Source organism: Tachypleus tridentatus, unplaced genomic scaffold, assembly GCF_004210375.1.
Source record: "Tachypleus tridentatus isolate NWPU-2018 unplaced genomic scaffold, ASM421037v1 Hic_cluster_2, whole genome shotgun sequence".
Lineage (NCBI taxonomy): Eukaryota > Metazoa > Arthropoda > Merostomata > Xiphosura > Limulidae > Tachypleus > Tachypleus tridentatus.
In genome coordinates, this window is record NW_027467782.1 from 18,575,839 (window position 1) to 18,597,265 (window position 21,427).

At 32.2% G+C, this 21,427-nt stretch overlaps 2 protein-coding genes across 9 annotated transcripts in view; both read left to right on the forward strand.

Annotated features, from left to right (window-relative positions):
* LOC143242211 (uncharacterized) overlaps positions 1 to 21,427 on the forward strand; it is a 558,288-nt gene that overhangs the window by 444,075 nt on the left and 92,786 nt on the right. The window lies entirely within an intron of this gene.
* On the forward strand, positions 223 to 20,426 carry LOC143242482 (uncharacterized). 8 transcript variants are annotated; one of them, XM_076485902.1, is made up of 9 exons: positions 223 to 1,124; positions 2,150 to 2,400; positions 2,688 to 2,740; positions 6,523 to 6,747; positions 14,178 to 14,240; positions 14,424 to 14,585; positions 15,532 to 15,649; positions 16,074 to 16,504; positions 18,157 to 20,426. In XM_076485902.1, exons 3-8 carry the CDS (start codon positions 2,713 to 2,715, stop codon positions 16,198 to 16,200), a joined length of 723 nt encoding a protein of 240 aa, XP_076342017.1. In that variant the 5' UTR covers positions 223 to 1,124; positions 2,150 to 2,400; positions 2,688 to 2,712; the 3' UTR covers positions 16,201 to 16,504; positions 18,157 to 20,426. The 8 variants fall into 8 exon arrangements, with proteins under 8 accessions (XP_076342017.1, XP_076342018.1, XP_076342019.1 ...); XM_076485903.1 differs by having other exon boundaries at positions 2,150 to 2,390; XM_076485904.1 differs by lacking the exon at positions 2,150 to 2,400 and having other exon boundaries at positions 223 to 1,110.

Genomic DNA, 21,427 nt, shown 5'->3' on the forward strand with positions numbered 1-21,427 from the left:
GAGCGTCAGTTGTCTTCTTACCTCACTCTTGGAAACATTTCGTCTTTTTTTTCATTCGTATATCTGTTGCTCCAATAAAACAACATAAAATCAGTTATTTTTGTTTAACTTGTATACAAGTCAAAAGTCAATAATGAAGAATAAAAATCACTGAAGATTGTGAGCTGTATCTGGCCAACAATACAAGCTTAATGCACACATTTATAACTTAATAGATATGCAAAAGTCGATAATTTTAAATAAAACTAAACACAAAAGTATGTTTTTTCTGCGTTCAACAAATAACGTTACGCTTTGACGAACTGTTTAACATATGACAAAGTATCTTGGGCTGTTACCCATAACTCAGTTGGGAAAGTCACCGTTTAAAGCATTGTCGTGATAATGGCCGTGAAGCACCATGTGATACTGATGGACGTATCTTTACAGTGGTTGTACGGTTGATGGTGTCACAGAATAGTGGTTTAGGCTTTATTTTATTGAAACTGGTTTTTGAGCTTAAACTTTCTAATTACACGTTTTAGGTTTTTGAGTAGAAATACCGTAATACGTAATACTATAATGTTTCTGTCCTTTTTTTTTTATTTTAAAAAAGGACATTGGCAGTTGACAAACGAACCATGAAAATTTCGCCTCGCCAAATACCATACGTTTTAGTCGTATTGGAAGAAAACCTTATTGTTAGGGTGTGCAAGCTGGTTAGGATTTGGCAAGCGTGACGTAACAGTGCACACAGAACGCAAGCACTCACTCGACGTTGTCTTTCACGTCACGTTTGGAGAGCCGAGCTTGCTATCCAGCTGCCCAGCTCCTATGTATACGTAGTGGATTCTCTTCAATCGATGAACAGAACCTCAGGTCGGACCGCCACTGTTACGTAGAATGGTGTCAACAATATAGTTGGGACTCGTGCAGTGATAGGACAGTATTTTACTGGTAGATCATTTTAACTGCGATTGTGTTAACTTTAGGAAAAATATGCGTTTTGGGATGAACACTTTACTGTCTACGGGCAAACATTTTTACGACTACGTGTAAGGTTCATATCGCCAAAAACCTGAATCTCGGGAAATTTCACGTGGCCACAAGTCAAGACATCAACGACTTTAGGTGAGCACGCAAATGTGAGTGTTTGCCATCTTTTTTAGTACATTTCTTTGTCTTTGATTTAATTAGACAATTGCTGTATGTGAATTGTTATCAAGATGATAATAGTTAAAAACTATCAGTAAAAAACGTGACATTTTAGTTTCAACTGTTTAACCTGCTTTAACTAAGAAGGTTCATTCATTATAATATTTGGCTTCTCACATCCTTGAAAACACTCACTGAATACAAATTAAATTATATAGTTAATAAAAGGTTCAGTGTTTTTTGTCAGCATAGAAAACAATATAACGTATATTGAAGAAATCAAACTTAAGTAAAAGTGGTCTTATGCAGGTTGTTGTTACTTAGTGTACATCCACCCACCCAATTTAATTTTTTTAAGATGTACAGTTATTAACGATAATCTTTTAAAAGTTGAGTATCAAGTCACATGGAATTATTCCACTCCATTTTCCTTTAATATGTTAACTTTTTTTTCCTATGCAAACTTTAAACAATAAAGTTAAATGTATTTTAAAAAAACCCATGCACTGCTTCGTGAACTTGTTATCACTAACTTCTGATATTTAAGTATAGCCTTTCAAATAATAATCTGGCTTATATACTATTGTAGTTTTCTAGCTTTTATCGCTTGGTAGCCTTTTGGAAATGTCACTCGCTGTACTGGAAATCGATTAGACGAAAATCGTTTCAATTTCCATCCGGTTTTGAAAATCGACTTAAGTTTTTACTCATCTTGCCTGATGTCACGATAATAGATTTATAAATTACATTTAGGTAATTTCAGGACGATTGGAAAGAATTTGAGCGTGGCGTTCATTTACTAACTGAACGATTTTTTCTCGATACATTTTCCTAAGGATTAAAAATACTATCTGTTTGCTTATATGTTGATTATTTCATTTAAAAGTGTGTGTGACGAAGTCTGGTTCTTCTGAGGATATTCCGAAGGGGGGGATATTTATTAAACCCTTGATATATAATGATGTATGATGGTTGTCTTTTTTTTCACATGTATATCTAAGTTGTTTCTTTACAGTTTCTGATAACTTACCGTTGTAACTGTGGCTTCAACACCCAGGTGTTACTAATTTGGAATACACTTATGAGTTTCTACTTCTACAACTGTTGAACACGCGGTTTTAAGGAAAAGGAGCTGTGTTTACGATATTTCATTATCGGATTTTTGTGAAAGTCTTTGTTTTAACATAAAATTCATATGGATGACTCACTTAACACACACATACTTCCAGCAGGACCGCCAAGACTTTGGGGGAAAGGTATGTGTAGGTAAATATGGCCAATTACTCAGTGCAACCGTGCTTAGCAGATAGCGAAGCTTGTGTGCGTTTTGTGTGCGCTCACTTTCCTACTTCATTCTGAACCATAATAATTATATGCAATAAATAAATAATTTTTTTTTTAAATTAAGGTTGTGCAAAACCAAAAAGAATATATTTTAAAGGACTTGGTGTAATTTTGGTGCAGATGGTGATGGACAACGGTTTGATGTTGTATAAAGCTGTTGATGTTATATCTAAGTGAAGTACTTTTTATTTGCTTTCGTTTCCCCTTAGAACTTGAATGAACCGAAGTGTGTAGATGCTACGTCTGTATATAACTTCAAAAGGTAACTGATAGTGTTTGTTTTGATTTTCTTTGTAAGAAAAAAAAACTCATTTTAAAACTTGCTTATAAACATAATATCTGCGTTGAACCTGTAAACATGTTCTGTGTGCCGATATGTCGGAAAACACTGTTTAGGTTTAACCCAAGAATTATCTGTGTCGTCCATAGACCCCATCTGCGTATTAAATATATCTTTCTAAACTGTTTATGGACAAGACTTTCTTCTGGGTTCATTGTTTATTCGTTAAAGGACTTCTAACAGTAAACAAATGACTCAATTTCACTAATACTGTGATTAATCCCACTATTTAAGGTACGGCTTTCCTGCATATTTTACCGTGACAAAGACAATGAGTGACTTCACCCTTTTGTTTTTTTTGGTAATTTTTTTGTATGGTGTTTGACTCACCCATCCCCTCACGATGATGGCTCAGCAGGAACTTAGGTTGCTTATAACTTTACAATTTAAGGTTCGATCCGTGCAGTAGGCATGACACAGATAGCCTGTTGTGTATTTTTTTGCTCATCAAACAGAGTGATAATAGTCTGACTGTTGATAACAGAGACGTAAAATTATTCAACGTGATGTAATATGTCGTACCTATTGGCATTAAAAGAAGTCGATGATTTTATAGCTGAGCGAAACAGTTGTGGTAAGTCAGCCGTTATTCATGTTATGTATTTTAAAACTTGAATACGCATCATGAGCGTATTCATGGGCTTTGGGTCAAACGATTGCTCTCAGCATCCTAAAATGCCTACAGTATGCTTATTGTTGTTGTTATTATTATTAGTAGTAGTAGTAGCAGTACACTTTCGTATAAAATCACTTAAATTCTTTGTGCAGAAGGAAAGGTCCACATCTTCTCGAGAAGACCTCTCCCACTGCGCAGTGCCAGCTACTCCTCAGCCTGTCCTTATATTCTTTCCTACTTTTAAGACTTCGTTTGTGCAAAGATTCGTGAATTTTTACGATGGCCCATTCAAAATGTTCGCATCATCTGATGTCAACCGTAAGTCGCTTTCTCCAGTCCCGTTTTATATAAATCGCAGTTGAGAAAAGGGTTAAGTGATTTTCATGGTATTGCAGCTGCGGTTTTCGTAAGGCTAATCTACACAGACAAACCTTATTTCACTTAGGCATTACTGTTTGTTCTTCAGCTTTCGATCTTTACATTTCTTTTGATTGGAGAGTCTTATGATAGTCGTAAGTTTTGATTGGAGAGTCTTATGATAGTCGTAATAATAGTCGTAAGTTTTCTTCTGAACAGGGTGTGTTGCTGGTAGTGTTCTAGTTGTAGCGAACCAAGCATACATTTGTTTCAGATAATCAAAATATTGTATAATTATAATAACTGGCAACACGTACTGATTACCGATATTGATTTTACTTCTGTTTACATTGGTTTAATAATAACGTGTGTACAAATCAAAATATGTACATTATTCACCAGGATGCCCCTCCCTTTCATACAGAGGCCACATTGCACCTTACAGTACGATACAGTAAAAAAAAATCACTTTAATGTGCTTATGTATATTTATATGTAATGTTTAACAAAAAAGGAAGTTTTTACAAAGTAATAAAAACTCACGATAACAATAAACTGTTACCTGGGCCATCGGTACAACTAATTAAATACGCATATCTGTTGTTGTTTGTAATGAAGCACCGAACTACAGAATCGTCTATCTGTGCTCTGCCCACCACGAAATCTGGAATCTAGCGTTGCCAGTCCGTAGACATGTCGCTGTGCCACTGGAAGGCAATACATTTCTAAGGTATCTACTTATGAAGATCAGAAAGCTTTCTTTTATAATTTCAGTACCCTCGGTGTTAATGGTGTTTTCAGCCGGTATACTCTTTATGAAATTCGTGAAACTTTAAAGCTATTTGTTTTCAGTCGTATAAATATATACAGTCGTGAATTTTTTGTTATATTAAGAATTAATGTTGCATCAAAATTTTAGATAATTGAAAAAATGAACTCGAGCCCTTTTGGAAGCTAGAATGAAGTGAGAATGAATAGGAAGTGTATTATAGCGTGTGATAGTTAGTGTGATATCAGGTTTTTAAAGTGTTCTCCAAAAATGCGATTCTTGTGAAGTGTTTCTAGGTTATGAAAGTCGTTGTCGTTGTGCAGAGTTACTGATTTTTTTTTTTGTTAGTGTTGTGCATTATAACTATATCTTGATAATGCCTTGTGGTTAGCGTGCTTGGACTGTGAATCCGAGGATTTGTGGTTCGTAGCCTATTCTCGTAAAAACATGGACGTGTCGAAAGAGTAACAATAAAACCCCAGACGAGTAACCTGAAGAATTAACAGTGGATGTTGATGATTAGCACGTTTAGTGTTTCGGTTCAGGGTTAGTAACGGTTAGTATTAGATCTTTGTATAGCTTTGAATAAAAATTGTGAAGCAAACAAACAAGACGGTGAATTCTTTTGTTTTGAACATATTAGAACTGCATAAAATAATCCACTTCTAAAGAGAATGCTAATATATTTCAGTTCAATACATAATTTCAAAGAGCGATAGACGATTTGATATGTTTATTAAAATGTCAGTGATAAAAAGGTTGTAAATTAACGCTATGTACACAGTTTTAAGTTTTTAACCAAGGCAATGATTGGACAATGTTTGGATTATTTTTCAAGTTCTTCTGCGTCATATTATCGACAAAAATACAAATTATACGATAGGAAGTAAGTAGCGGATGAGATGGCTGGTTAATACAGTGGAGTTTTGAATTCGTGTAAATTTATGCTAAAAAATTAAAATTCGTCATTGTTTAACCTACTTGTTGACTGGATTGTTCACATATTGGTGTATAGCGCACGTGCCTAAATTAGACATCACATCTGTAGGGGGGTATGCAGAAAAGATGTAGATCATTCCTTCTTCACGTATTTAGCAAGTTCATAAGGGAACCTTACTTCTGCTTTGTTTGTATATGAACGTAACAGGTACAGAAAAAAAAAAATTATGTTTTGAGACCTTCATTAGTTATAAATTGTTTCATAAATGGATTAAGTGTATGATGTTTTATATGGAAAAAAGTACAATTGTTTATTGTTCAATCGTAGAATTACCAGTGGGGGTTCTTGTCAACTTTTCATACCAAAACCATTTTTGAGTTCTTGTCGTTTAGAGAGACTTTAATAACTTGTTACAATTTAAACGAATATAACATTAATATTGCAGTTATTCCATTAATTACTACTTGTGTCTCTTACAAACTTAATGAAGAATGTTAGTGACTGTGCATTTTTTTCTTTGGCATATTTTTACACTGAATGTTGTAGAGAACAAAAATATAACAATACTTAGTATGATACAATATGTATGGACTCCACTGGTAATGAACAAATTAAGACAAATCAGTAGTTTGAGGGTTAACTTTCTTTTCACTGAGAGCTCCTTTTGTGTGATTTGAATAATGTTGAAATTAAATTTTAAGCCCACCTAACTTGTGGTGGAAAGGTTAACTATAAGACATATAAAACTTCGTCTGATGCACAACCAAGTGTGTGAAGGAAATTAATAACATACACAAACAATGAAGGAAAATAGCACAAGTTATATATTTTGTTTTGATTATAATGGCATGGAGAGTCTCTTACTGAAAGTTAGAAATTGAAAAGACAAAATTGATAGGTGTGTCAAAACCATGTGAATGGTATTATGTGTGTGTATATATCCATAATTTCTTTGAAGCTCTTAAGTTTTATGGAGATCATTGGAGCTAACTGCCTGAACTGATGATTGGTTTTGTCTTCAGAGTTACCACATGGCTCTAAGACTCCCTCCCTAACGATGCATGCCCCTCCCAAACCTGGTGTTCACACTATGGCAGCTATTTTTCCCCTTCATCCTGGGCAACATATTAATAACATGATTGGTCACTACAGTGGAAGTAGTAATTCTGCTTTGAATGCCACCAGAACTTCAAGTTTTGCTGCAGCTCTTCGGAAACTAGCAAAGCAAGCTGTGGATCCGGTAGCAGGTATGTGTGTCATAATCTGATTTGTTTTTTAATGTAGAATTAAGAGAATTGATTTAATGAAAAAATTGTTTTTCAAATTGTGAAGTTCTGTACTTTGCCAGTTTGGTTATGTAGTTACGTTATTTATGTAGCGTATTGATTAAGAAACTTATTGCCATCACAAGTAATGCTGTGTAAATGCCACATGTTAAAAGTTCTTTTTAATTTTTTGAGAATGTAGTAATAACTCTACTGTCTTTTATCCACCATCTAGAAAAAGGCCTGACATCCATTACTCTAGAATAAGCGAATGACACAAATTCGTAGACATCTTTTCAGAAATATTTATTAAAATGTCAGCCACAATAAGCCCAAAGAGTTATATGTATATAAATAAATTCCCATTATAGTGAACCCCATACTGTCAATCTGCACTGTGGACCTCCTTTAATATCCAAGAACACACTTCAAAGACGAAGAGAAATACGTAACAAGATATTTATGAAATTGAAGATTTATAAAAATATAAATCTACGTTTCAAAAACCGAAGTGTCACAATAACAAAAATTATATTTAACAAAGGATTTTATCCATGTACTATTTTGTAATTGAATTATACGTTAGTTTTGCATGCTATTCTTTTCAGTTTTTGGTTGTTTAACTGAGAAATGAACAACTTAAAAATCTAGAAGCAAATGTATCTTAACGTCAAATTAAGAGATAGGTTTGTTTGTTTTTTGAATCTCGCGTAAAGCTACACGAGTCGTCCCTAATTTAACAATGTAAAACGAAAGGGAAGGCAGCTATTCATCACCACCTACCGCCATCTTTTGGGTTTCTCTTTCACCAACGAATAGTGGGATTGACCGTCACATTATAACGGGGATTTGAACCCGCGACTTTCGAGTGCCTTAACCATCTGGCCATGCTGGGCCTGAGGGGAAAGTAGCATTTGCAATTTACATAATATTTATTATAAATCTTAGGCCTATTTGATTCAGGGTATTAACTTTATTGCAACAGCACAACAAAACTGTGATAGCGTAATGAACATATTACCGTTTTTAGGACAAAAGATCTATTAAAATCTTGGCCAAGTATGTTAAGGCGTTCGACTCGTAACCCGAGGGTCGCGGGTTCGAATCCCGATCGCACCAAATATGCTCGTCTCCCAGCCTTGAAGGCGTTATAAGGTTACGGTCAATCCCACTATTCGTTGGTAAGAGTAGCCCAAAAGTTGGCGGTGGGTGGTAATGACCAGCTGCCTTCCATCTAGTCTTACACTGCTAAATTAGGGACGACTAGCACAAATAGCCTTCGAGTAGCTTTGTGCGAAATTCAAAAAACAAATTATTGAAATCTTATTAATTTTGAAGAACAAAATATTAATACAGCTAATTGTAGTCATTAATCCCTATATAACACCATAGAATGCAGTATTTGTCACATAAGTTATATATGTGAATATTCTTTAACTGATTTTTTAATTTAAATATTGTTACAGTGTTTGTAGATTTATAACTACTCAATTATAATTTATGTGTATCATGAGACATCTGTAAGCAGTCTTATTATGGTTTATATCATAAATACTGACTAAGATTTGTATTGTCAGAAGAAATTGCAAAACAAAATTTCGTATAAATTTTATTTGCTTTTACCTAAATTTCAAGTTGAACTCTTAGGCAAGTGTTGTTATTGTTTATTAAATCTAAATTATGCATAACATAAACATGAATATAATTTCTCAGTTCAAGCGTCTTTCACACAACAGAAAGCAATAAACTTTGCAATCATTATTGTTAGTAAAACGTTTTTCTACCTCAATGTTACTTCAGTTCATGACGTCATTCAAACAAGAATACTATTATGCGCATAGTAACACTGATATTTCACTTAGAAACAATACAGAAAGTGACTTACAAAGAGTACAGTGCAGAGAGATTTCAATGGCTAATTACACTCAATTATTTTATATTTTCGGTAGTTTCCTGCTTGTTTCAGGTTTTACATTCGTCTACGAAATTGAACGTGGTTCTACTCTTACATTAATATGTTCAAACCAAGCGAGAGAAGAACCAGTTATTTGGTACTCAAATCTCAAAGAAAAAGTTATTAATAGTGAGAGAACGCAAATAAAATAGGGTGGCAAATTAGTGCTAACCAACATCTAGTTTGAAGACGCGGGAATTTACACATGCAAAAATCGTGAAGGTGTTTACAAACATGATGTCAGAGGTAAATTTATGGTTTTTTTTAGACCATATTTTCATTTATTAAACTACACTAACTTAACAGGAATAACATCTAAATCGAAATCGTCCATCTTGCTTTTAAATGTCTTTCAGCCATAACCTTTTCGTTTGATATTTCACTCACCATGTATATTGATTTAAAAAATAATTACCTGTGTATATGTAATATCACACTATGTAAGAAAATTTTTACCTTTTCTTGTTCCTGGGCACAAAATGTTTTTTCCTAATTGCTTATGCCTAAAGTAAATGGAAAAGACCTATTCTTCTCTTTAAACTTTGCTTTTGTGACTTGGGAGCGTGTATAACGAAAACATAATGATAGAATACATTTGAGGGCTGATACGTGAAAAGGATTTATATAAAAGTCGCAAATCTCGAAAAAAGTATTTCTAAATATTTTTGTATAACTTTAGTATAAATGCATGTAAATCTTGATTCATATGCTGTCAGGGCCCGGAATGGCCAAGCGTGTTTAGGCGTGCGACTCGTAATCTGAGGGTCGTGGGGTCGCATCCCGGACGCGCCATACATGCTCACACTTTCAGCCGTAGTGGCGTTATAATGTGACGGTCAATCCCACTTTTCGTTGGTAAAAGAGTAGCCCAAGAGTTGGCGATGGGTGGTGATGACTAGCTACCTTCCCTCTAGTCTTACACTTCTAAATTAGGAACATATCGGTGCAGTGGGCTTACAACCTACTCACTTAACTCAACCTGTTACAGAAACCGCAGTGATTGCGGCCCTATGTTCCTTGAAGGAATCGAGTGGCAGATGATGATGATGAATTCAAAGATTTGGTTAAAAATTTGAAACTCTAAAGATATCTTACTGATACACTACACTTTCAATCTATCTAGTTTCTACATAGTAGTTTCAAACTGTTGATACCACTGCCGTTCTATTCTTTCTTCTTTTTTTTTTTTTGCTATCTTAGTCTACGGATTTACAACGCTAAACTCGAAGGTTCGAATCCCCTCTGTGAGCTCAGCAGATAGCCCGACGTGGCTTTGCTAAAAGAAAACACACAAACGTAAACAATTTAGCTCTACATTTATTTTTACGTATACAAATTAGATATTTTCGTTCTTACCATAAACGGATGTTTCTTTAATAGTATAAAGTTTTGATGGGGAGTGCAGAGGTTAGTGAAGCCTAATAATTATGTTTAACATCACATTTGCTCGCAAATATTTCTGCCTCATTTTTTTCAATTTGCTCATAACCGATTTTAAGTCAGTGGTGTGCGGAAATCTCGTTTTAGGAGATTTCTTTAATGCTAGAACCCGTTAGTCGGTCTCATCTATAGCAAAAAAAATATTTTTTCTTTATGTAAAATATGTACAGGATGGGTAGAAAATGTTTAATTTGGCGAAGCAATGATATTACATGCCGATGATTTAATGTTTAAACTGGAATAAATGCGACTGAATAATTTCTTTGGTTAAAAGGAATTTTAATTGAGCTTCATTTATTAAAACTGGTGTTTTATTTTAAATTGATTCTCTTATTCTTGTGGTTCAGTGTTTTCAAATGACTCGCAAATACGTTGTTTTTTCACATTCTTTATGAATACATTTAAATCCAAGTCGTATAAGTATGTCTTTAGTTTAAGTAGAGTGCATATTTACAGAGAAAAATAGAAACAAAAACTCACAGCTTAAAAACGTGTAATATAATCTATTGTACCATTTAATCATTAATTAAAAATGTTACGATTATAGTCTTATAATCGAACTGATAAGCAACCAGTTTTGGACTGACAACAGATAAAGTCAGTTAACACTTAACATTAAATAACTATGTTCATGGAGTTATTATTTTAATGAAATAGTCTCACGATGGAACAGCGGTAAGTCTATGGATTTACAACGCTAAGATCAGGAGTTCGATTGCCCTCGGTGGACACAGTAAATAGCCCGATGTGGTTTTGTTATAAGAAAAACTATGTGTGCTTGATCATTCGAAAAGCTTTTCATTCTCTGCAGTTAATTAGAAAGTTAAGTTCTTGTTTTCTACTACAAGTTAGCTGTCAAATATATCAGACAAAAGTGAAAGATTACCTCATACTTACAGTTTAAGGTCCCTACATATAGTTATCAGATTTTCATGTATTACACGTGGACTGATATTAATACAGCAACAATAAGTGCATTTCTTTTCAATTTATTTAAACATTTTCAAGGTACATCTAATTGTAGCTGTAGTAACGTCAGTCCACGTGTAATAAATGAAAATCTGATAACTATGTGTAGGGACCACAAACTGTAAGTGTGAGGTAATCTTTTGTTTAATAGATTTGATAGCTTACTTAGAGTAGAAAGCAAGAACTTAACTTTGAACTTGCGGTCACATACTGCGCTTATACATAGCTAACGCCGATCTACTGTTTTCTACTGTAAAATCTAACTACTCTCAATTATTCTGAATTTTGTCAATGAAAACTAACATTTCAGCTCTTGTTTTGTATATTTTATTTTGTTTTTCTCTGACATGTATTGATATATTCGTCATATTTATCAATGATCTGAATATTTTTCTAATCATGGTTTTCAGTTGGTTGAGTCAAATAATTCATATTATTCGTTTGTTCCCCTATAAAGTAAATAATTTCTTTATGGAATTGTCTCTGCTGATCAAACTGTTGTTACTGCACCAGTTAGGAATTTTAAAATACTCCCATCTACGTTAATTAAACTGTGTTTTTATCGATTTCGTTCATAAAACGATACGTTATCTTTTATATCATTTAATTATAATGAAAATTGAACTGTCTTATTTTCATATGATAGTTTTTTAACAACCTTCGTGTAATTTCCAATTAATACTATTTGCATTATTCTTAGTTGTATTCTCAGAATGTTTTGTAAATTATAAAATCGTGAAAATTAAAAGTATCATCTTCAAATTATAATACATCGAACAAGATTTATTAAATTTTATTAATGTAGATATAAAAGTGTTTCTTTATATTGGTTTAATGTGTGTTTGCTCTTGTATTACAAGGATATATTTGGTTTATCGTCTAGTGATTTTGGATTCTCTGTTTAGTATTTAAATGTTACCTGTAGTATATTTATTTGAGTTGCAGTGTTAAATTTAAAAACGTGAAATTCTATTTTTTTTTGTGTGTGTCACATGAATGTTGTTTTGAGTTTCGGGCTTGTTTCTCTGACGTAAAATACGTGGAAGTTGCCATAAAGTATTTTATAAATGACATTAGTATTGTATTTGCTTTATTTTTTTACAAGAATTTAAGTATTTTGTTTATTGTATTTGGGGTTATTGACTGGGTGAGTATCATGTTGCTGACTGAGGTTTCTCTGTGTCACCGTTATCTCAAATCTCTTTCCTAATCGCTTTATAACCTAGAAACATCGAACTATATATGAATTCTGTAATAAAAAGTTTTAAATTACCCATTGTAGAACGTCTACAAAATTTATTAGCTTCAAGTGGGTTCCTCAGAAATATAAATGAATGCAAGGGGTTATAACAGTTGTGTTTAAAGTACTTACAAGTAATTATTACTTCAGAGATAACATGAAATCAGTTTTTTCTTAATTTTAATGAGAGGAAATGTTGATGTTGAAGTGTGGTATGAATAAGTATTGGTAAACGTATCCACATATAATTACTTTAAATGTTACCATCAATACTACAATCTTTGTTCGTCCATATACTGATCCATCTAATCAGGACTCCAGTAATGGGTGATATTACCCAACTCCAAGGTGCAGATGTTGATATTGACAGCCATAATATACTCTTGGAAGATGTATCACATTCCATTAGTTGATGCTAAAGATGCCCTGAAAAGAGTTATTTCAGGGCAGTGATGAAGACGAACTCGTAATCTTATCGGTACTCCTGTAATAAACATACAGTATTAGTCAGAGGCTGCCACTGATGTTCATAGCAATAATACTTTATAGTTTATAGGGATTAGTAAGCCATATCAAAACAGTTTTGAATATGCAACCTGTCATATAATGTGACTCAATCTGATATAACATTTCTTAAATGGTGTAATGTAACCGAAAATTGGTAGCTTTTGGGAAAGGTATGTAACAGACCTTTCCAATGTAAATTTTTATATGCCCATATCATGAAAATATATTCAAATGAGAATTTAAATTTTTCGAAACAAAGATATTTATTGTACGTAAGAGCATCGAAAAATAATTTTGGTTTGCCAGAACAATTCGGAAAAAGACCTACAACAAGTCGTACGAACACAAATGTCAGAGATAAAAACCGCTGAAGTGTCCCAGGCGATGGTACGTAAAAAAATATCTCAGTCTTCTAACCGCTGAGTAATTAGATAGATATGCATGTCATTGTACACACAGACATACCAGTCACGTCACTGATGTCGGAATTACAGATTTCTATGTGATCAGAGACTAGATGGATTATGGTAAGCCTGTAGAGAGAAGTGATGAGGCTCCAAAGTTATTTTGATATAATGAACTCAACTTGTGAATGTTGAAGCAAAATTTTTTGTACTCTAAAGATACAAATCATATCTACGAAGTTTTTTGAGAACGTATTTTGAATAAACAATACTATAAATTTACAGTGAAAGGTGTTAGATCGCTATATTATTTATCTTGATAAATCCGCAAAAAATTAAGTATTTACTTTTATATTAACTTTAAATGAAAAATTTTCTCGGAATGCATTTCATCCAACTTCTGCATTATAAGGATATTATTTGATATTTTGTTGTTTGCAAGACACAATCATACACTGATACATTTTACGAACGTGATATTCCCAAAAGAACCTGTATTTTCATACCTGATATTAACATAAACAGTGACAACAGTTTAACGTTTAACTGTGACAAATAAGAATTTTGCAAGGGAAACACCAACGGAAATCAAATGTACCTATAGATATAACATAAAAAAAAGATCGTGTGTAATTTCATAAACTTCCAAGTTTGTGTGATTAGTTTCATTAGTTAACTCCATTAGGAAGTACATGAAGAAACAAAAGTCTACTGTTAAGAAACTGTTTTGACACGTTTTATTTTTCTCACGAAAAGTAACATTAATGTTGTTATTTTACAACATTATTTATTTTTTAATATTATAACTAGTGCGTCGTGCTCATTGTGAAAAACCTTAAAATTCAAACGGTGACACAAAACGTGCTAATAAAAATATTAACTCTGTTGTTTTCTCCAGTGTATATTCCAGCCGAGAATCTCAACTGTACTCGTGGATACCAAAGAGATGTTAACAGGTGTTGTAAGTATATGTGATACTCAATTACTTTAAACTGTTCACATTAAACACAAATAGATGAAAGACTTTTAAAAATATGGAATTTTAGTTCAACACATACGTTTTTTGATACTAAAGACGTTGTTAGAACAATAAAATTAACACTGGGTAAATAAATGTTTAGCTTTGTACTTTTAACGCTTTTAGATCCATGTCCTCCTGGTCACTATGACAATGGATTCCAAACTCACTGCCTGCCGTGTCCAGGAGGGACTTACATGGCATCTTTTGCTGCTGACGCCTGTGTAGCTTGTCCTGATGACGAAATTACTGATGAAGAAGGAGCTGATAATAAAGATCTTTGTAGAAGTAATGGAACAAAAGGGTTTTAAAGTTTTCTTTTATTGTTTCCTTAATGTTTTAAAAATGTTTATTTTTGTTCCAGCAGATTGTTATAATACGATACTTCTTCATAACTTTCATGGTTTTTAATGCATTAAAAAGCTTTGGTTTTACTTGGAAATCCTACTACTTGTTTTTAAAGATGGGCTCAAACATTTACGACAAATAGTATTGAATAGCTGTCTTACCTCCAGTATATCATTTCAAAATTAGGAACGGCTAACGCTGAAAGCCCTCGTTCAGCTATCCGCGAAATTGAAAAACAAACATATATAACGGTGTCTCAATATCACATCTGTGTGCGTCACATTATTACTAAAAAAGACGTAAAGATATTTAACTAAAACAGTGTATGTCCCAAATCTATGTTTAACATGTTTATTTTATGTACATAACGTCATTTTTGTATAAAAGAAAGTAATTTGTCCAAATGCAAAACAAATTTTTTAATATAAGATCATAATTATATTGGATTATGAAAACTTCAACACCATCTCATAAGTTCTGAATAATGTATGTTCGGAATGAAAAGCCAGTAGGTTTCTTGCTATATTGTCTAACAATGTAAATATGTTGGAAAACCTAACTGATTTCCTGTTATATAACTACACTACTTGTCTACTAGTAAGGAGCTGAAATCATATAATAGGCGTTATTTTTCTTTGCTAATTATCGTTTAAAGTGTAAAGAAAAAATGTATATATACAGTTGTCAAATTGTAAAGGTTGTCATCAATGTTTAATATGAAAATATATAAGAAATATCATATTTATTTAATTGTAATTTTTTAATATGTCAAATCAAGTTTATTTTTAGTTTAAAGAATTATACACTTTTTTATTAAGTTACATTTGAAGTTTTCTTTCTGTTTCATGTAATCCATACAATGTGTAAAACAACTCTCTCTCTTAAGATCCAACTGAAATGGTTCTCAAGGTTACTTTCCCCTGGGCTTCCAAACCTACAGTTGTAAGATATCCTTGGTGGATGGAAGAGCTAACACTAATTTCGATTTGTCTTATTGCTTTGTGGTAAGTTACATGTTATCTTCCAGTTCTTGATAATTAAAGTATGTGGAACAGGGGTGAGAGAGCATCTGACCTCAATACCCAATTATATTTTAAGTGAATTGTAGGGTTAGATATTTGAAAATGTCAAGTATGTTCAGTGCCCCTTTGGTAGTTAATTTGTGAAAATACTAATATGAACCTAGTAAAGCTGAATATCTTTAATTAACCTTACAAATGAGGTAAAAAAAACTTTTCAATTATAGTTAACACTTCTCACCAAACTTCTGTATGATGATTTATCAAGTGTTTTTGTAGATCTGTTTGTTAACGAAAAAAACCAACAAAAAACACAGCTATTTAGAGTTAATCTTTAATGGTATTGTTTATATAGAAAACTGAAATAAATAAATCGCGTTTTATTTATTATTATTTCATTATTGTTTAGCGTTCTTTGTTGCTTCTGCAACGTGAATGAAAAAGCCGGGGCAAATGGAATGCCCTTAAAACTGCGTCCTCGGATCTTGTGGTGTTTTTGCCTTTACAAAGCTAGAAGACCAAGAGCTTGTTACTGAAAAGATCACCCCCAGGGAATTAGACATTTTGGAAGCTGTTTCAATGATCCCTGAGTGTGAGAAGGCCCCGACAAATAAGTTTAATAAAAGAGAAATTAATATGGTGTTAAAGGAAAATCAAACAGAACCAACCATCTTGCAGACAATAAATGAAAATCACTCAGTAGAAAAGAAAACAGAAAGAACAGAAAATGTGAGCAAACCTGCTTCAGGTCCTGATAAAACTAAATTAAAGACACGCGTCAAGACAATCGTGAATGATGACAAACCTGAAGAGACATTAAAATCTGATTCACTAACAACGGTTCGTATGTTTAAAGTTCTTTTACTTTATAGTAGTCAGTATTATACAGCATAAGTATATTACCATTAATAACAAGGATCTGCTCATTATATTAAGCTTTCACTTCGTACAAGTTTATTTTTACTTACATATATATATATATATATTGCAAGAAGTAACTAAAATACAATGGAATTAATAGTACATTATTAATGTTAATGCAAAATTACTGTTATAAAATAATTTCAACCATTTTCATATTTAATTTCTGTGAATATCTGTATCTGGTTCAAAATTGAATTAATTTCTCATTCATATTACGTTTATGATTAATATTTGGTGTAGTTAAAAACATTTCACTTTAATGTAATGTATACTATGTCAAACTGTGTGATCAATATCATATCGATGTTGCATGCTTACAATGAGTGTTGTAAAGACATCCACAGAAAAACATGCATTCAGAGTCATTTGAATACATGTAATTCTTCTTCCAAAAGAGACCTATACATGTTCGATACTATTGAGGTCTGATAAGTCTGTACCCTAGTTAAACTGGTCAATCACCTCTTCTTCAATATTATTACATGTGGGAAGATAATTATCATCCATTTAGCTAAAGCCAGAACCAAACGTAAACATACATGATAGTGTAAAAGGTACTTCCATTGCTATTATGTATAGCATTAATGACATCTGAAAAACATAAAGGTCAGAATGTCCGTTCATGATCTTTCATTTCCACACATACTTCCACTACTGATATTAAAGTGAGTTGTGTCTTACTATAACTATAATATATCTTTTGTTTGTTAATATTGTCAAATTTCTTGTGTTTTTAACCGTACATACACTGAAATGAAGTTCTGTTGTAACTACGAACATCTGATTCTGTTTTTAACAGTTATCACATAATTGCTGCGAATCGTTAGATCACGGTAACTTACTTAAAATGTGGATTTTATTGTTCTTAATTTAGTACCAGTGTATTTGTACCATTTTGTTACAAGTGATTCCACCATATCATGTTAATAACACTTTGAGACATTTTACATCAGTGTTTGTTTTTTATAGTCAGCCAACTTTCATTGGTCTGACAGACATTTAGTGAAATATCCAGATGTCTTCTTTTGGACTTTACTAAGATTATTGAATATTTTAAAGTACTATAAACTGTGTGATTTACTACAGTGTTACAACTATGATAAGACAGTTTGAAAACTCTTCCTCTTTATAGTCATTTGTAGTTCAGATTGCATAACTTTTCATGTTTAATTTATATAACAATGAAATGAGGAAAATAACTAACATTTGTTTATAACAGTAGTTTTATCTTGTTTTAGCAAGTTAGTATTTGTGAACAAACAATATAAATGTAAAACATTATTTAAAGCTATTGTCTGCTCTATATTACCTTCCTCACTATTTGGGACAATGCTTGAGATATATTTTATAGTTTTGAGAAAACGTTTATCAGACATTTTAAACCAATTTCATAATTTACAATTTTCATATAAACATTTATTTGGTTTTACTCATATTATAGTAAAATGATTGTTACATAAAGAATAAATTATATATTTTAAAATGTTTATTAACTGATTATTGTTATTAAAACATTTTTTTCGATTGATGAGTGTTGTTGCCTCACTAATTATGATTTACATCTTCAGGCAGAAACACCAAAAGAAGTGAAAGACGATGAATGTATCCAGAGGGAGGTGTCAAACAACATCAGGCCTCCCTCCACTAGACGTTTTCACAATGTTGATAAAATTATTACTGTAAGACTTGGCAGTAAACCAGAACATCATCAGAGAAACGTTTTTATTGTTATTGAAAATACTGAAAACCGAAACAAATTTGTTATTGGTAGAGCTGCGAAACCAACACCCATGTGGTGTTGCCGAAGCGAACATAATCTTATTGGACATGAAACTAAAAATGATAATCATGTTAAATATGTTGACATCCCTTTCAAGATTGTTTTTACAAGAGCTCCGAAACTGAAACCAAAACCCAAAAATTAAATAACCCATGGGCTGCATACAAGCATACCATATTAAAAAGAATTACTTTACCTTATCTCATAAGTTACTATTTTTTACATTTTACTCAGTGATATAAATAATAAATGAAACACACATATGAAAAACAAAGAATATAATATTCACCTGGGTCTTCTCTTTTTTGCTGTCAACTGTCATGAAACTTAAGCTCACTTTTTGATGTACTAAAGGTATTGATACAATCAATAATGTTTTTATGTAATTAAATAATACAACTAAGAACAGAGAATAATAATACACAGAAAACACTGTCCAAAACACTAAAGATAACTCTTAGCATTTGTGAAAGATGGAATTGCAAGACGTTGGTCTGATTATCTAGTTAATGGTTTGTAGACGAATAACAAATAGAGCTATATCACCGTGTTAAATTTTGTGTTAATTGAACAAAAAACGTGGAGACGTTTAAGAAACAGACACATACTGACATTTATTTATATAAATTCAATGATAGTGAACATTTTAAAACTACAGCCCAGTAAAGTATGGCTGGAAACTCAATTGTCGAAAACAATAGGTCGTAATGAAACTCCTTCTTTGTAAATATAAGGTAAACCATAGAAAATTATGGCATAATATTCAAATTGTGTTTATAATTAAGAATGTCATCTTTATTAATTTCAATGATTATCTTGGCAGTTTTGACATCACTTTTATTAATAGCGTTACTATGCAGCTCCTCTGCCTTTACTTTTAACGAAAGTTAAGTGTTTATAGAAATTAGATAGCTCACACATCTATTTTGTTTGATATATTAGAATAAATACTGTATTTCTTTTTATGTTAAAAATGCTGAATTTATCACGATTCATATATGTACATCAATTTAACTTGAAAACTAAGTCGATCACAGATATAAAACATAAAATGTGTAATCGCAACATCTTTTTTTAAAGATTCGATGGTCCTGAAAAGAACCTTTAATTGTAATTCAGTAACTAGGAAAAATTATTATCACCTTGTACAGATCCTGTTGGACCTGTAAAACAGAAAAAAGAACATTTTATATTTGAATGATTTTAGGTCCTGTTTATGCATCACTTTTCAGCTCGCAAGTCTCATTTTACTTTTAAAAGATGCTGTCATATAGTAATCATAAAGTAGCATGTTATAGACATGAAGGATATGACATTTGATGTAAATTATACAGCAGATATAGTTTTATTCTCGAATGATTATTAGGAGTGTCTTTAAAGTTTCAATATATTCTATTTAACTCTTAAACAGTGGGAATGTTCTAGAAAGCAGGATCAGTTGATGATGGCTGCTGTTTAAGGGATGAATTTGAAGGAATTGTAGATTGTTCTTCAATATAAAACATATTCAGGACCATATACTTCACTGATGAAAAGTTTAGGTTTCTCTATTTAATACTTTGATATGCGCAGTTTCTCAGTCCACCATCGACCCACGATGAGATGCGATCTTTATCAAGTTCATCCGTAAAACCTACGAGAAACTATCCTAGAGATGGATCAGAGTGGTGTATAATGAAGGGCTAGAGTTACTCGTATGTATAACCGTACACGTGAGAACAGTGTTGGTGGATATAAGAGGGAATTATCATGCGTTGAAAAACATCTTGTCCTTGAATTAGATAAAGTACCATCGGAATATGTCGATATCAGAACGGCATATGTGAGTAAAAACTTTCAGTTATCGGTTGGTTATGTACATATGTTTTAAAATGTATAAAACTCAATAACAAAATATCTTAATATTTGATGTTAGATATCAAAATATTTCCTGTACATCTGTTTCTGTAAAACTAAGATGTAACTTTCCTCCCGTTACTATCGATGTCATTCCAGAAATTTATTTCGAAGTACTGTTGGCAATGTGTCTTATGAATAAAGTCTGATGTTTGGTACGTGTCCCTGGCAATTATCTATGGTTCTTCTGTGTAACAAATATGTGAAATATTCATTCTATAATTTTAGTCTGTCAGAACACAGCTAAAGCTGCAGTAATAAAACTGAGGTTGTTAATGTCATTCCCTAACTTGAAGTATTTTATCTTCACTGGCAATGATACTTGTCTTAGTGTAGTTTTGTGTTTAACGTCAAACAGATAAGTTTTATACCATTTAAAAATTGTTTTCTTACCGTCAAAATTATGGACCACTTAGTAATAAATTTCATATCTTCCTTTATTAGTGTCAAAACCATATTTTTGTGAAATATCTGTAACATCCCTAAACTGAAGAAAATTCAAATGATTTGGTTCTATGAATGTACATTTTACAGCCTTCATACTTAATCTCTCCACACCAATAATTCTCTGGAAAAACGTTGTTTTTATTGTTTTTTCTCAAGATTTTGAAATAATATCTGTATTGATAACACCTGAGATGATAGAGTTGGAGTTTTATCTATAATTTTTACCTGTTATAACAGCTTACCGATTTGAAAAACCTGTTGAAATCTATAGATTGACCTTCTGTAGAAATGTTAGAGTAATGTACAATACAATAGATTGAACAATGATGATTATTTAATTATGCAAATCCTTTATCCCAATTCGAGCAATACAAACTTAAACCAAATGAACCTTTCCACGTACTTTTGATCGTGTCTGTGAAAAGAACAAATAACAGAAAAACGGCTAGACTGATCTTCATTAGAACGAGAACACTTGACCCTTGATATATACCCCCAAAATGTCTATTATAAAATAATCTGTAAACATGTAAAAAGAATTTAATTATATGAAAAGATTTCCCCTTCACCCTACATAATCAAATAACTTGTTATTGTGTCTTTCTTTAGCTTGTAAGTTTACTTATATGTTAATAGCTGAGAGTGAATGTAGTGAAATCTAAACTGTAAACAGTCTGTCTCTCTAGCTTCTCCATTTCATTAGAACTAGTGGATAG

Coding starts and splice junctions, on each gene's coding strand:
- LOC143242482 (XM_076485902.1), top strand. CDS start 2,713: ATGCTACGTCTGTATATAACTTCAAAAG. Junction 2,741..6,522: donor TCTGTATATAACTTCAAAAG/GTAACTGATAGT, acceptor TTTTGTCTTCAG/AGTTACCACATGGCTCTAAG. Junction 14,586..15,531: donor TAATAAAGATCTTTGTAGAA/GTAATGGAACAA, acceptor CTCTCTCTTAAG/ATCCAACTGAAATGGTTCTC.